This window comes from Scyliorhinus torazame, chromosome 17, assembly GCF_047496885.1.
Source record: "Scyliorhinus torazame isolate Kashiwa2021f chromosome 17, sScyTor2.1, whole genome shotgun sequence".
Classification (NCBI taxonomy): Eukaryota; Metazoa; Chordata; class Chondrichthyes; order Carcharhiniformes; family Scyliorhinidae; genus Scyliorhinus; species Scyliorhinus torazame.
In genome coordinates this window covers 173,868,466-173,885,914 of record NC_092723.1, presented here as the reverse complement: position 1 = coordinate 173,885,914, position 17,449 = coordinate 173,868,466, and the positions used below count along the sequence as shown (strand labels likewise).

General features: G+C 48.8%; 1 protein-coding gene across 2 annotated transcripts in view; it reads right to left on the bottom strand.

Moving 5' to 3' along the window:
* Window positions 1-4,081: 4,081 nt before the first annotated feature.
* Window positions 4,082-17,449, bottom strand: part of antkmt (adenine nucleotide translocase lysine methyltransferase) — a 51,637-nt gene continuing 38,269 nt past the window's right edge. For both annotated transcript variants that reach the window (XM_072481679.1, XM_072481678.1), the window contains exons 3-7: window positions 16,765-16,925; window positions 10,459-10,563; window positions 8,784-8,924; window positions 7,700-7,750; window positions 4,082-4,390 (exon numbers count right to left, since the gene is read on the bottom strand). In XM_072481679.1, coding sequence (XP_072337780.1) covers window positions 4,196-4,390; window positions 7,700-7,750; window positions 8,784-8,924; window positions 10,459-10,563; window positions 16,765-16,923 — 651 coding nt within the window. In that variant the 5' untranslated portion in view covers window positions 16,924-16,925 and the 3' untranslated portion in view covers window positions 4,082-4,195. The remainder of the gene's footprint in view (window positions 4,391-7,699; window positions 7,751-8,783; window positions 8,925-10,458; window positions 10,564-16,764; window positions 16,926-17,449) is intronic.

Genomic DNA, 17,449 nt, shown 5'->3' with positions numbered 1-17,449 from the left:
CCTCACAGGCCCCTTCGTGGTCAGGCCATCACTGTAAAATGGCTGCAGTGCAATTCAGTGCAACCAGCAGAGACTTTGGGCTGAGCTGCTCTCTCCTCTTCCTCAGCTCTGAACCCTGTGAAGACGCCAGTTCAATGTTACAATGTGGGCCGCAGAACCTGGTTACGATCACTCAGAAGTTAACGACTGTCCTGCACTCGGTTGTAGGAGAGAGTTCCTCTTGGTCACACATAAGATTTACGTGGAGCCTAACTACAAGCTGAAGATGTAAGCTATCCTTCTCGAGGATTGCCCCTAGTTTGGAGAACTTTACAAGAGGTTGCAGGAATCTCTGATCAGAGAAATCTCCACAGAGCCAGTTGGTGTCCAACTGCGAGCTGTCAGGGCCAATGGTGGCCTCCGGTTCAAAAGCAGGTTACGTGGATTTGGAGTCGGCAGAGAACTGGGCTGGGCTCTGATGCTCTCCACTTAATGTCACGGTGCACCCCAGCAGCATTAGTTGAGATGAACACACAAGAACTTAAGAAATAGAAGCAGGAGTAGGCCACCAAGCCCTTCAAGCCTGCCCTGCCATTCAAGACGATTATGGCTGATCAATGCTGGCCTCAACTCCTTTACTGCCCCATTTCCCCATAGCCCTCTATTCCTCGATCTTTCTCCACTTTAAATACTTCCAATGGTCCAGCCTCCACCACCCTCCGGGGCAGTGAATTCCAGAGAAGAAATTTCTGCACATCTCGGGGGCGATTCCCCGAGCCCCACGACGGGCCACAACACCCCGACGCCAGCACGCGATTCTCCGAGATGCGGAGAATTGGCGCCATTTGCGCCAGCGCGGCGCCGGAATCGGTGAGGCCGCTGATTCTCTGGCCCGGACCGATACGACAGAGTCCCGCCTGCGCCGTTCACCCCTGGTCGCTGCCGGCGGGAACGGTCAGGGGGCGGCCTGTGGGGGGGGGGGGGGGCTCCTTCACCGGGGGGGGGGGGGGGGCCCTCCAATGGGCTCTGGCCCGCGATCGGGGCCCACCGATCGGCGGGCGAGCCTCCCCCCCCCCCCCCCCGGGCCTACTATATGGCGCGGCCGGCCCCTGAACACCGACGCCATATTGGTCGGGGCCGGCGCGCTAAAGAAGTCTCCTGCGCATGTGCAGGTTGGCGCCGCCCCCATTTGGTACCGCGAAAGGAGGCTGGAGCCAGAATCGGTCGTACCAGGGCCTGGTTCGCGCCATCGTGGAACACCTACAATCTCTCCATTTAGATAATAATCAGCTGTTGATGCTTCCTACCGAAGTGCATGACCTCACACTTCCCCACATTAAACTCCATTTGCCAGATTTTCACCCAGTCATCCAATCTATCTATATCCTGTTGTTGAATCACAATAGCCTCATCACAACATACCTTTGCACCTATTTTTATATCATCGGCAAATTTGGAAACCTAACATTCTGTTCCTTCCTCCATGTCATTAATGTAAATAATGAACAATTGTGGGCCAAGTACTGATCCCTGTGGTACTCGACTTGTTGCATCGTTCCACTCTGAAAAGGACCCATTTTCCAATTCTCTGCTTTCTATGTGATAGCCATTTTTTAATACATGCGAACACACTTCCTCCAATTCCATGAAGTCTTTTGTTGCACTCTCCTCTCCCACCCCCATCCATCTTCTGCAGCCCATAGATACACTCTCAGATGCTCCATTCCTCCCCGCATCCTGTGGAGACTCCATCTCCAACGCTCTCTCCACACCCCCCTCCCCCGCACAGACTCTATCTCCAAGCTCTCTCCATCCCCCCCTGCACAGTCTCCATCTCCACCCCCCCACCCCCCATTCACAAGTGGCTGGTTTGGCACTTTCTTCACAGACTAAGACATTTAAAAAATACATGGAAGAAAATGGATAACGGAAGTTAAAAATTGGAACAGAATGATTCGAAGACCGTGTTAACAAGTCAACACTCTGATGACAATGTTGCTCTCGACAAAGTTAACAAGACCAAACCAAGTGTACAATGTTATAGCCATGGACATGGAAAAGCTTAAAGACCGCAAAATGAGAAAGAAGATATTCTCTGATGAGTGAAGAAAGCAAAACCACTTGTTTGAGAGTTGGGATTCTAAGAACTCATGCAAACTGAACTTTAAATGGTAACTGTTTCGTGCAGTTGTTATAGCAGCTATGATGCTTATAGTGTTGCCAAGACAATATTCTTAACGGTGAAACGTGACTAAAGAAGAAAGGATATTACCTGTACCGTAGATAGTAAGTTAGTAGTTAAAGGGTTTACAATGTTATATTTTGGTAGTATTATAGGAAAAATCATTGCAAGAAAGACATTCATTGTTTTTTTTGGGGGGAAGGTGTGGTGATATGCATCACTGTATATACATAAGGGGTTAATGTAAATACACTACAACTAAGTAACTACTAGAGGGAGCACCAGAGATGTCATGCCATGCGGACATACAGCCAATAGGTCATTACAACAGGGCACAACCAATGGGTAATCAGGACACCCAGAGGTGGCATTATCACAAGGGGGCACTTCACAACTAATATAAAAGGACAGGGCACACGTGCTCTGCCTCTTTCCACAGACAGACATCTAGAGAGTACATCAGGGTTGATCAACAGCATCACACCCAGCACGTGGCTTAGAGCAGGCTGGTAAAGATAGATTGAGTTACTACAGCTAGATTAGCAGAGAGTCAAACTCATTTAAGAACTGTGTTAATAGTTCAATGAACAAGTTGAACTCATTTTATAGTCTGGAGCTTCCTTTGTCAAAGCATACATCAAGGAAGCAGCTTATGCTACACGAAGCAGCTTAACAGAACATGATACCAGGTGTGCCTGTTCAATCTATTTAGTTCAACTCAGCAAGATCCGTGACAACCAGCAACCGAACCCAGGCACGATGATCGAGATTCCGGTTCCTAATTACAAAACCTGTATTTTATAATAGTTATATTTCAATCTTTAAGATAAAATGGAGTAGTTTGGGGAGAGAGATGTGACATGCGACTTGCTTGTAATGGGGGAGACAGAAATTCAAATCACAACCTATTGAAAGGTGCCAGTTTTAACACCTAAACACAAAGGAGGAAGTGCTGCATTCAGACTCTGTGTCAGCCAAGCAGGGAGATTTGGGGAAGATTATTTGCAGGTGTTCATATGGCAAGGCTATTTTCAGGTTAACCATCAAGATGGCTGGTGAGGATGAATTTCCAGTTGGAAGAAACGAGGCTTCTGTGGAGTTAAAACCAAGGAATTGCCAGTGGGTGCCTTGCTACTGAAAGTCATTGGGTTATGCTTAGGTTGTGAAGGGATTTTGTTTGAAAGAACACTGGAAGATTCACGATGGTGGAGAGAGAGAAGGGATCTTGTTGAAGCCAGGAGCTTGAGGACTTTATTACTGCTGAGAGTGTGGTGTAATGTAGAAAGTGGCATGGGGTTTTTTGGTTGTGTCAAGTTTGTAGGGAATACCTTTTCCGTAGTTAAGTGCATCAGTTGTCGACTAAGTAATGTTCAGTCGATGTTGGGTGGAATTCAATGGAAACATTTTGAAGTTAATTTGTGGCGGGGTTTTCAGGGAGTTTTCCGCTGGCTCGTTCCCCACCGCTATCCAATGACACTTTTCTGGGCCCTGGGGAGTTTCTCACCGGTTTAACCCTCACTTCAAATTTTCTCAGCACTGGGGAGCTGAACTCAGAGATCTGCCCGCCATTTTGAAATGGTGCCCCGATCTCTAAGTGAGCTTGTGGGTCCCCCACCCATGGGAAATGTCACTACTCCCCCCCCCCCCTCCCCAAACCTCCTTCCAGGACCCCCAACTTCCCAGAGGCCCCTCCTTAACTGGTCTTCACACCCCCACCATTCAAACCCCTCCTCCACTCACCTTTCATGGGTAGGGCCTCCTAGGGCCCTGACCCTTGGCAGTGCCAGGCTGGCACTGCCACAAGGGAAGAACATTCCATTCTTAGAAATTGCACACCAAAATTGTAATGTTGACTTAAGAAGAAACATAGATAATTCTTTGTTTATTACGGAAGAATTTCTAGCTTTGGAAAAATCCTCCTGAAGTTGTTAAAAAAATCTTTAATTTGTGGTTTGCAGCTTAAGATAAACAAATAATTTAACTGTCTCTTCTTTAAAGTTGCATATCTGCAGTTAACGGGTTTGGCAGCTGGTGTTAGACGGCTGTTCCTTCCTGTGGGATTTGGGATACATCGTCTTGTCGTAGTCGTTTAACGCTGTAACACCAGGCTCTATCCACCCCATCCCCAACTGTGTAGCATGGTTTCCAGTTCGGGAATGGGAATCGACCAGCAACAATCCAGGCATCTTCTGGAAGTTCCGATAACAACTTGACTTCTAGTAAAGAAAGCTGCACAGAACAAAGTGTGTTTTAACGCCTTTCATTGACCAATCAATTGTGGGATCAAATAACTTATCATATTTCTTGCATCCACTGAGCATGCCAAACTATTCGGAGGGAGAACGGGTGTACTGGGAATTATAGTGACCGTTCCACTCCCTGAATTGTGTCACTTATCGTGTCTCTCCACCAACTACTCAATTTAGAAAATTAACCAGATAATGATGGGAGGGAATATTCAGAATCTTTATCTCACGGAAGACCGTTTTCGGAACACAAACATTTCAGCAGCAAATTATGAATCTGCAATTAATCCAATCCTGTTGTGACGAGCCGCTGTAGGTAGCACTACAAGTTTAATTTTACTTTTACTGAGCCTTGCTGTGCAGCCCTTTCACAAGTGAGAAGCATAGAAGATGAGTTAGTTCATGATGTATGAACCAGGGGATGGCAAACATTGGTTTTGAAAACCTGCAGATTGTAGGAGTAAGAGAGGACTGAAGGAGGTTGGAGTTCTACTATTCTGAGGTCCTGGGGAAGAGTTAGAGCAGAACACAAGTGTGGAATAGATCTTATTTCAATATAATGAAGGTGCGAAGCTCTCTGTGCCCCCCATGAGTTGATTTTTCAGGATGCACACAGTGTATATTATGGTCCAGCTGATATTCACACCTCAAGACAAAGGTTGCAGGCATTCCATGGCAGGTGATGGTCCAGGTCACGCATTCCATCTCGGCGGATGGTGCAGGGTACATACAGGGAAGAGGATCAACAGGTGCACAGCCAGGGCCTTCCACCCAATAGATCCTGGAGTGTACAATCCACCTGCCTCCCTGTGACCGACCCACCTCCAGCCCGCACATCAGAGGGTGACACCCATCCTGACTGAAAGCAGGACTGGACCCTAAAGGTCCTGATGCCCGCCAAGGTTACCTAAGGTAGCAGGGCGTGGAAGGCAGTAGGCTGCCTCATCCCTAGCTCTGGATTCTGGGAATACACTAGACCTATCGGGAGGGTGAGGAAGATAAAGAAAAGGTAGCCACAGAGTGGGTATGGGTGAACTTAGCCACGATTAGAGATAAGTCAAGAGTGTTAGAACCATCAATTGTAATAAACGCCACGTGATTGATTGATATTTATTGTCACAAATTGGTCACTCATATAGTGCCTGCCTACTCTCGTGTAATTGCGGCATGCTCTGGCAGCCCCTACAGATCCTCATTGCCCTTCCATCTGCCTAGAGAGGATGGAAGCTCAATGGTTCTCCCCCTTCCCAGAGATGACACTGTAATGCCGAGATGATTCTGCCCCCCCCCCCCCCCCCCCCCCAAGATCCCCCAGCCCGAGTAACAATCAGGCTGCATGTTCACTCCACAGCAATCAATAGCACAGCCAGTTCGACTGACTCCATCATCCGCTCAGTCCAAACACTGAAAGGAGGCTAATGAGGAGTCCTGACAATGCCCAGAGCCAGAGCTTTTCAGAATTTGATTACATCCCTGAGAGCCTGGCCTCCATGACCAGTGGCAGCACGGTAGCACATGTGGCTAGCACTATGGCTTCACAGCGCCAGGGTCCCAGGTTCGATTCCCCGCTGGGTCACTGTCTGTGCGGAGTCTGCACGTTCTCCCCGTGTCTGCGTGGGTTTCCTCCGGGTGCTCAGGTTTCCTCCCAAAGACGTGCAGGTTAGGTGGTTTGGCCATGCTAAATTGCCCTTAGTGTCCAATAAGGTTAGGAGGGGTTATGGGGATAGGGTGGAAGTGAGGGTTTAAATGGGTCGGTGCAGACTCGATGGGCCGACTCCTTCTGCACTGTATGTTCTATGTATCTATGACAACTCACACAGCTCGTGCCCAGGCTGCACTTTGCAGTTTGAGGGTGGGGTTCATTTTGACCGCACCCGTCTTCCCTGCTGAGTGAGGGTCCATTTCCCTTCATGGAGCTGCTCACTTACCCCATGTCAGATGTCTGATGCCCGCCAAGGTTACCTAAGGTTGCAGGGCGTGGAAGGCAGTAGGCTGCCTCATCCCTAGCTCTGGATTCTGGGAATACACTAGACCTATCGGGAGGGTGAGGAAGATAAAGAAAAGGTACCCCATCTCTGCCCGTGGAGCCTGGCTTCTCACGGGACCCCACCCAGGGACCTCACAGTCGCCTGTGCTGACCCCGTGATGTTGATCACTCCAACCCACTTCCAGCTGCCACTCTAGAAGGGTAATCACTCGGAGGAAAGATCACTTAAATGACAGCGAGGGGGTCCCACGAAATGCTAACTATACACCAGATCCCTTTGGAGACCTACAGCCAACAACAATGAAGGCCCGCTAAGGTCTGTGAAAATACACCCCACCCCACTTGCTGGGACTCAACCCAGCCCACCTCCCCCAGTAATCATTTAGCTACTTCCCCCACATTCTCGCCAGTGCCCCCTCTCCATTAGACACCCTGGAGGGTAATGGCAACATGAGCGCTCACCTCCGATATCCCCTTCAGAGGTGAGGTCGCCAGTTTCTCGGTTTTGTAGAGCTGATGTAAACTGCACCGGCCTGACATCACGCCAGCACATAATGAATGTTCAGTGAGGGTGGAATTGCCGATGGGCTGTTCCACTAATGAGATGTTAATGCATTCAAATGAGGTTCCTGACCTTCCTGGATGGGAACCTCGTCACATCACAGGCGAGAGGTGTGGAAAATCACGAAATGGGATCTTGCCGGCGAGAATCGAGTTTCCTGGCTCTCGCGGGATTTTGCGTTCCTGTTGCCATTTACGCTGAAAGTTAACGTGGGCTCAAACTTCCACCTACTGTTCCAAAGGCCAGTCTTGGGACTCCAAGGAAGTGCTTTTCTGGTGTCCATTCCAAGGGGAATAGATGCAGCCTGCATTTACTGTCAATCCTACGGTGTTTATTCTGATTTGGTAACCTGCGTAACGTTCAATAAAGTTGGCTTAATGGTCTATAGCACCTGAAGAAGTAAGACACGGTGTTATGTGCTGCATGTGACATACTCCAGTAAGCCTGGGGGCAGCGATGAGGGTTCTCTGTTTAAACCTTGGGTCTCACTATGTTTACCTGGATATTGGACAAGTAAACGTCACGAGCTGGATCATACCAAAAGAAATATCCAGTGTATAAACCCCAAAAATATGACACAAGTGTACTTGGAAAGTAGAAGGAACCAGGGGTTAGTGATTGTAGAAATACGGAGAACACATTAATAAGCTTGGTACATGAATGTACTGAGAGAGATATGTATGTTTCTGTGTGTGCATGCATGTGAATGAGGGACAGTGTGAAAAGGATCACTTATTACTTACCACACTAGGAGCCAGGAAAACTGTGACATTGGAACAGTCTGACAAATCAACCTAAATAACAATTTAAAAAAAAGATGCAAATCATCAATATTTCACCAGTCTGCTGAGCTTCACATTTGTTTCACCCCTAATTTACACAGACACCCTGCAAGTATTTAAAATCCCTGTATAACAGCATGGGCAACAATTCTAAAGAGGTGTCTTTGGTTTTTGATAGTCTGTGTTTTGGCCCCTATTTTACCATCTCGCTATTCCCCTCTCCCCAAGCCTTTGCCAGTGTTGCTCGGACTCGCATGTTTGTGACACTGGCCTCGGGCTCGAGGGTCCCTGCTCCTCCTTCTTTGGCAGCCCCGTGAGGCTTACTGGGCCATTTTACCACATTGAGGGCAATATTTAAAAAAAATGTAATTTATTGGTGTAACCCAACTTGCTTCTCACAATGCACTCCCCTTCACAGCTCTTCTGAGATTGACAGCTTGCTGTGCAGGAATTATGAATGTGAATCTACGTCGGACTGCACTGACGCTTTAATAAATCGTGCAAGTGAGCTGATCCTTGCCTTACTCGTAACGAGACAATAACTTTCAATCAACAATTTTCACTCGATCAAAGGCTTCATATAGTTTCAGACCAGAAATGTTCTCAATGGCAAGTTTCAACATTACATCAACCCATGTTGTTACTTCCTTTCGTATGGGACAATCAGATGAACGCACCAATTGTTAGTCTTTTATAAAGAAGGCGCACCCTTGTCAATGAAATCTGAAATTTCTTGAACAAATGCGCAAGGAGGTCAGAAAACTGAATAGGGGCTGAGCAGGAATCAGGATATTTTGATCCCCAAAGCTAGAAAATGGAGGTTAGTTCCTGGTTTGTACCAATCACGATGATGCTTGTCTATATTTTATTGGAATTTTATTGCCAAGGGAAAAATTAGCATTTAAATGTGATTTTAAATAGGTGTAATTTTTCAAAAAGTATATATTTAAGACTCAGAAAGCTTGTGCAGAACACCCATTAATATCAAATGATGGAGTCCTCCCCCTACCCTTTGCACATTAATTCAAAATTAAGGTGTTTGTACCTTCCACAAATCTTGTTTCATGTAAGAAACCTGGTCATGGCAACCTGCTCGCCAGGCGTAGAACTTTGACAGCCTGACCAGCCATGGATTCAGTTCATAGCCAATCGCCGGATGGAAACCGCGCTTACTGGCTTCTAATACCTGTGGATAACACAAATCCTGTGACATTACAGCACATAGTTACATCAGGAAAATAAAATTACAATTTACGTAGGCTGTGAGACACAGAAACAGGCCATTGTCCAACCAGTCTATACCACTGTTTACACTTCACCCTCGCCCTACCAAACTTTTAACTCCCTATATCAGTGCCACGAGGAAGCAGTGGATTGGTTTGTCCTCTCGGGCATCTCCAATATGCCACTTCAAGCATGGTAGGGCTTTCAACATCTTGAAGCGGACCAGTTTACAAGGTTATGGGGAAAGAACTGGGGAGTGGGACGAAGCTAAAGTTGACACAGGCACAGTGGACTGAATGGCCTCTTTTCTGCACTGTAAAATTCTACCCTATGATTCTATAACATTCAAGTCACTTTTTAAACTCAAGGGTTTTTATTAGCCAAGAGTATTGCAGTGTTGTGATAGAGATCATTACTGACGATCGTACACTACCAACTACAAAGTTATTCTATTTCTGGCCTCAGTGCCGTTCCCTGATTAAAAATGGACAGGTGACCAGCTACTAGACGTGCTCAAGAATGGTGCACTCTCCACTTTTCCTTCAAGGCTTCAGCCTAGTAAGCATCACAATGTATCACATGGTTGTTAACAGTACAGGAGGAGGCCATTTGCCCCATTGTGTCTGCACTGGCTCTCCGAATGGGCAACTTATCTCCTGCCTAACCCCACCCCACCTCCTCTGCCCGCAACCTTGCACAGTCTCCTTGGCCGGATAACAGTCTAATTCCCTTTCGAATGCTTCGATCAAACCTGCAACCACCACACTTGGGGCAGTGCATTCCAGACCTTAACCGTGGTGCCTCTTCTCAATCTGGCTCAACACCCTATCTACATGTAAGGAGGGGGGGGGGGGGAAGAGAGAGAGAGGGGGATGGCTTTTTCAGAGCAGAATTGGGCAGCATGGTGGTTAGCACAATTGCTTCACAGCTCCAGGGTCCCAGGTTCGATTCCCGGCTTGGGTCACTGTCTGTGCGGAGTCTGCATGTTCTCCCCGTGTCTGCGTGGGTTTCCTCCCACAGTCCAAAGATGTGCAGGTTAGGTGGATTGGCCATGCTAAATTGCCCTTAGTGTCAAAAATTGCCCTTAAGTGTTGGGTGGGGTTACTGGGTTATGGGGATAGGGTGGAGGTGTGGGTTTGGGTAGGGTGCTCTTTCAAAGAGCTGGTGCAGACCCAATGGGCCGAATGGCCTCCTTTTGCACTGTAAATTCTATGATTCTAGGAATTGCCAGAAGCAATTTGTGGACAGTCTACAGAATGGGGATGGTATGCGGAAATCCAAAGAGAATAGAAAAAATACACTCAATTTAAAAAAAATTAAACAGTTAAATAGCCTCCACAAACTAGAACAATCATTCAAGTTTTTAAAAAAATAGCCTTAATAATGTTCATGTTAAGCATGCACTGAAATTCATGTTGACTTGTAACAGTTGTTCATAGTTCTTTCGACAAAATTTGTATTAGATCCAGTGGATTTTCGCCCAAATGTTTACATACAATTCTGCCGTCACCTGACCCCAGGTCCACCACCTTGCCAGAGCGGCCTTCCAGTAAGGTCATCACATTCTTCACCTGTTTGCGGCTTGCTGGTACGTACGGGACCTGGCAAAAAACAATCGCAATAAAAACAGAAAATGCTATTAAAATCTCAGCAATCATCAGTGGAGAGAGAAACATATTTAACGTTTCAAGCCCGTGCGACTCCTCCTCAAACATGATCACACCTCTTTATTGTGCTAGTCTGCTTGGCTTTCCTCGGAATTGAAAAACACTCAATCCACAGTTCGTCTACGTCAGCTAATTGTGAAGACCAGACGACAAGTTTTCTGATTTGGTTAAAATATCACCAGTGTACGACTTCCGGGTGCGGCGATGACCAGCTGAGTCGCACGTTTCGGCAGCTCCCTGTGAAACGGACTTTTGGGCTCTTGATAGGAGCCCCAACGGCAATTTTAACGGCTGAAAACACCGTGCGGTAAACCAGAAGGGTGTTCCCCCTGGACACGGATGGAAAAAGGAGAGGAAAGTGGCCGGATTGCAGCGGATCCTTTGGAACAACGGCAAGGAAGGCAAGCAGAAACCAAGATGGCGTCGGAAGGTGGCAGTTTCATATGGGGCCCTGAACAACAAGAGTTTTTGAAACGCTGCGTGGAGGAGATAAAAAAGGAAATGAAGAAAGAGTTGTTGGCCCCGATATTACAGGCGATTGAAGGGCTGAAAGAGGAACAAAAGACCCAGGAGCAGGAGCTTCGGGTCGTGAAGGCGAAAGCAGCAGAGAATGAAAACGACATACAGGGCCTGGTGGTGAAGTCGGAGATACAGGAGGCACACCAGAAACGATCTGTGGAGAGGTTGGAGGCACTGGAAAATAACGCAAGGAGGAACAACTTGAGGATTCTTGGCCTTCCTGAAGGTGTGGAGGGGGCGGACGTCGGGGCATATGTGAGCACGATGCTGCACTCGTTAATGGGAGTGGAGGCCCCGACGGGTCCGTTGGAGGTGGAGGGAGCATACCGAGTTATGGTGCGAGGATCGAGAGCAGGAGAAGCTCCCAGAGCCATAGTGGTGAGATTTCTCCGTTTTAAGGATAGAGAAATGGTCCTTAGATGGGCGAAGAAAACTCGGTGTAGTAAATGGGAGAACGCGGTGATCCGCATCTATCAAGATTGGAGTGCGGAGGTGGCGAGAAGGAGGGCGAGCTTTAATCGGGCCAAAGCGGTACTTCACAAAAAAAAGATAAAGTTTGGAATGCTGCAACCGGCAAGACTGTGGGTCACATATCAAGGGAGGCACCACTACTTTGAGACGGCGGATGAAGCGTGGACTTTTATTGTAGAAGAAAAATTGGAATGATTGGACTACGAAAATGAACGTTTGGACAAAGTGGTGGGTCGAGTGGGGGGGCGAAGAGGGATTGTATGATTAATCCTGCGGTATGGTAACTTTTCTTTCTCCCACAGGTGGTGATGGGGGGAGGTGGGGAGGGAGAGGAGATGGGGCGTTGGCCATGGGAGGCGGGGCCGAGGGAGAGGCGCGGGCTTGGTTCCCGCGCTATGATAATTATGGCGGGAATAGAGAAGCAGGAAGGAGGGGGCGCCGCACGGGGCGAGCCGTGATCACGGGGGGAAGCCGAGGTCAGCCAGAGTTTGCTGACTTCTGGGAGCAACATGGGGGGAGTAATTACGCTAGCGGGGGGTCTAGCGGGGGGGGGGGGGAGGGGGGAATTACTGGGTTGCTGCTGCTGGGGAAAGGGGGGAGTGGGTACGGGAAAGGATGGGCGGGGGGGGCACCGTCTGGGAGAAATACAGCCGCGTGGGAACTGGGCGAGAAGCTGGAAAAAGATGATGGCTAACCGGCAAGGGGGGGGGGGGGGGGGTGGGAAGCCCCCCAACTCGGCTGATCACGTGGAACGTGAGGGGGCTTAACGGGCCGATAAAGAGGGCACGAGTACTCGCACACCTTAAGAAACTTAAAGCAGATGTGGTCATGTTACAGGAAACGCACCTGAAACTGATAGATCAGGTTAGGTTGCGCAAAGGATGGGTAGGGCAGGTGTTCCATTCGGGGCTGGATGCGAAAAACAGGGGGGTGGCTATATTAGTGGGGAAGCGGGTAATGTTCGAGGCAAAGACTATAGTGGCGGATAACGGGGGCAGATACGTGATGGTGAGTGGCAAATTACAGGGAGAGATGGTGGTCCCGAATTGGGACGATGCCAATTTTATGAGGCGAATGCTAGGACGCATCCCAGACCTAGAGACCGGAAAGCTGATAATGGGGGGAGACTTTAACACAGTGTTGGAACCAAGGCTGGATAGGTCGAAGTCCAGGACTGGTAGGAGGCCGGCAGCAGCCAAGGTGCTTAAGGATTTTATGGAGCAGATGGGAGGGGTGGACCCGTGGAGATTCAGTAGACCTAGGAGTAAGGAGTTCTCGTTTTTCTCCTATGTCCATAAAGTCTATTCACGCATAGACTTTTTTGTGTTGGGTCGGGCATTGATCCCGAGGGTGAGGGGAACGGAATATACGGCTATAGCCATTTCGGATCATGCCCCACACTGGGTAGACTTGGAGATAGGGGAGGAAACAAGAGGGCGTCCACCCTGGAGAATGGACATGGGACTAATGGCGGATGAGGGGGTGTGCTTAAGGGTGAGGGGATGCATTGAAAAGTACTTGGAACTCAATGACAATGGGGAGGTTCAGGTGGGAGTGGTCTGGGAGGCGTTGAAGGCGGTGGTTAGGGGGGAGCTGATATCAATAAGGACACATAAAGGGAAGCAGGAGAGTAAGGAACGGGAGCGGTTGTTGCAAGAACTTTTGAGGGTGGACAGACAGTATGCGGAAGCACCGGAGGAGGGACTGTATAGGGAAAGGCAAAGGCTGCATGTGGAATTTGACTTGCTGACCACAGGCACTGCAGAGGCACAATGGAGGAAGGCGCAGGGTGTACAGTATGAATATGGAGAGAAGGCGAGCAGATTGCTGGCACACCAATTGAGGAAAAGGGGAGCAGCGAGGGAAATAGGGGGGGTGAGAGACGAAGATGGAGAGACGGAGCGGGGAGCGGAGAGAGTGAATGAAGTGTTTAAGACATTTTATAAAAAATTGTATGAAGCTCAACCCCCGGATGGGAGGGAGAGAATGATGGAGTTTTTGGATCGGCTGGAAATTCCCAAGGTGGAAGAGCAGGATAGGATGGGATTGGGAGCACAGATCACGGTAGAGGAAGTGGTGAAAGGAATTAGGAACATGCAGACGGGAAAGGCCCCGGGACCGGACGGATTCCCAGTTGAATTTTACAGAAAATATTTGGACTTGCTCGCCCCGCTACTGACGAGGACCTTCAACGAGGCAAAGGAAAGGGGACAACTGCCCCCGACTATGTCAGAAGCAACGATATCGCTTCTTTTAAAGAAGGAAAAGGATCCGCTACAATGCGGGTCCTACAGACCAATCTCCCTCCTCAATGTAGATGCCAAGGTCTTGGCCAAGGTAATGGCAATGAGAATAGAGGAATGTGTCCCGGGGGTGGTTCATGAGGACCAAACTGGGTTTGTGAAGGGGAGACAGCTGAACACGAACATACGGAGGTTGTTAGGGGTAATGATGATGGCCTCACCAGAGGGTGAAACGGAGATAGTAGTGGCGATGGATGCCGAGAAAGCATTTGATAGAGTGGAGTGGGATTATCTGTGGGAGGTGTTGAGGAGATTTGGGTTCGGAGAGGGGTATGTTAGATGGGTGCAGCTGTTGTATAGGGCCCCAGTGGCGAGTGTGGTCACGAATGGACGGGGATCGGCATATTTTCGGCTCCATAGAGGGACAAGGCAGGGATGTCCTCTGTCCCCATTACTGTTTGCACTGGCGATTGAGCCCCTGGCGATAGCGCTGAGAGGTTCCAAGGGATGGAGGGGAATACTTAGGGGAGGAGAAGAACACCGGGTATCTTTATATGCGGATGATCTGCTACTATATGTGGCGGATCCAGCGGAGGGGATGCCAGAAATAATGCGGATACTTGGGGAGTTTGGGGATTTTTCAGGGTATAAATTGAACATGGGGAAGAGTGAGCTGTTTGTGGTGCATCCAGGGGAGCAGAGTAGAGAAATAGAAGACCTACCGTTGAGGAAGGTAACAAGAGACTTTCGTTACCTGGGGATCCAGATAGCTAAGAATTGGGGCACATTGCACAGGCTAAATTTGACGCGGTTGGTGGAACAGATGGAGGAAGATTTCAAGAGATGGGATATGGTAGCATTGTCAATGGCAGGGAGGGTGCAGGCGGTTAAGATGGTGGTCCTCCCGAGATTCCTTTTTGTGTTTCAGTGTCTCCCGGTGGTGATCACGAAGGCTTTTTTCAAAAGGATAGAAAAGAGTATCATGGGTTTTGTTTGGGCCGGGAAGACTCCGAGAGTGAGGAAGGGATTCTTACAGCGTAGTAGGGATAGGGGGGGGCTGGCACTACCGAGCCTAAGTGAGTATTATTGGGCCGCTAATATTTCAATGGTGAGTAAGTGGATGGGAGAGGAGGAAGGAGCGGCGTGGAAGAGATTAGAGAGGGCGTCCTGTAGGGGGACCAGCCTGCAGGCTATGGTGACAGCCCCATTGCCGTTCTCACCAAGGAACTATACCACGAGTCCGGTGGTGGTAGCTACACTGAAGATTTGGGGACAGTGGAGACGACATAGGGGAAAGACCGGAGCACTGGGGGGGTCCCCGATAAGAAACAACCATAGGTTTGCCCCGGGGGGAATGGATGGGGGATATGGAATGTGGCAAAGAGCAGGTATAACGCAATTGAAAGATCTATTTGTGGATGGGAAGTTTGCGAGTCTGGGAGCGCTGACCGAGAAATATGGGTTGCCCCAAGGGAATGCATTCAGGTACATGCAATTGAGGGCTTTTGCGAGGCAACAGGTGAGGGAATTCCCGCAGCTCCCGACACAAGAGGTGCAGGACAGAGTCATCTCAAAGAAATGGGTGGGGGACGGTAAGGTGTCGGATATATATAGGGAAATGAGAGACGAAGGGGAGACTATGATGGACGAACTAAAAGGGAAATGGGAAGAAGAGCTAGGGGAGGAGATTGAGGAGGGGATGTGGGCAGATGCCCTAAACAGGGTAAACTCGTCGTCCTCGTGCGCCAGGCTAAGCCTGATTCAGTTTAAGGTATTACACAGGGCACATATGACTGGAACACGGCTCAGTAAATTTTTTGGGGTGGAGGATAGGTGTGCGAGGTGCTCGAGAAGCCCAGCGAATCATACCCATATGTTTTGGTCATGCCCGGCACTACAGGGGTTTTGGATGGGGGTGACAAAGGTGCTTTCGAAAGTAGTAGGAGTCCGGGTCGAACCAAGCTGGGGGTTGGCTATATTTGGGGTTGCACAAGAGCCGGGAGTGCAGGAGGCGAAAGAGGCCGATGTTTTGGCCTTTGCGTCCCTCGTAGCCCGGCGCAGAATACTGCTAATGTGGAAAGAAGCCAAGCCCCCGGGGGTGGAGACCTGGATAAATGATATGGCGGGGTTCATAAAGTTAGAGCGGATTAAGTTCGTCCTAAGGGGGTCGGCTCAAGGGTTTACTAGGCGGTGGCAACCGTTCGTCGAATATCTTGCGGAAAGATAGATGGGGGAGAACAAAGAAGGCAGCAGCAGCGGCCCAGGACTTGGGGGGGGGGGGGGGGGGGGGGGGGATGGGGGGGGGGGGGGTGGCCTGAGACAAAGCAGTTGCCAATTAGGGCTAGTTTTTATTTTTTGTTATTTAATATTTATTTATTTGTTGTTGTTTTTGTTTAAATTTAAAAAGGTCATTATTATCTGTATTGTTACAATGTTGTGTAAAGGATGCACAATGTACTGTGTTGGTTGACCAAAAATTTTCAATAAAATATTATTTAAAAAAAAAAAAAAATATCACCAGTGTACGGAGTGCAGCACTCACAGCCCCACCTGTTGAGCTCACAGTGATTCCTGATCACACTGTCGAGGTTCTATGATTCTATGAAATGAACTGAGGAGTGCAGGTGTTTGGGACACTCATAGAATCCCTACTCTGCAGGAGGCGGCCATTCGGCCCATCAAACCAACCCTCTGAAAGAGCACCATACCTAAGCCCACATACTCACCCTATCCGCTTAACCCCACCTAATATTTTGGCACTTGACATGAGTATAGCTTCAAGCTGATGATGCTAGTTGCTGGTTTACCAGAGAACTTTACTGCACATTTAGTTTTGTATGGCCACCTGAAGTAAAACTGCCTGATCTGCATGGTACTTTGTAGAAAGTTACACTCCTCCTACCTGTAACCTGAGAGGGACCCTCCTGAAACCAGGCATCAGTATTCCTGCCCATACTATATATGCAGTTAATCCTGTGCACCCAGCGATCTGCAGTAAACCCCAGCCACCAACAGACTGCTTCCTGAGCTCAGCGACTCCTTCACTGTCATCCTGGTCCATTCCTAAACAAATCAGACAAAATGCGCTGTAAGAGTACAGTTGTGCGTATGTGCGGACACAAGCTTCAAACAGAAAATCAACGATCGAGCATCAAGGATCTCACTCAACTGAACCAAGGGGCAGGGTTAGAATCAAAGCAACTCATAGTGCAGAGTGTGGCTATTCGGTCCATCCATGCCTGTACTGGCTCTTTGAAAATGCTAGCATGCTTAGTTCCCCACCTCTTCTCCTGCAGACTAGCTTCAATATTCCGCCAACATTTAAGGATGTGGTTAACAATGTGATACGACGAGGTAATGGTGACTGAGGGATAGATATTGCCCAGATAACTCTCCTGCTCTTCTTTAAAATGGTGCCATGGGATCTTTTACATCCAGGACCTCACTTTAACATCTCATCTGAAAGAGAGCACCTCCAGGAGTGCAGTGCTCCCCCAGTACTGCGCCAGAGTGCCAGCCTTGCATTTTACACTCAAGCCCCGGTGTGGGGCTTGAACCAACAATCGTGTGATTTTGAGGTGAGGCTC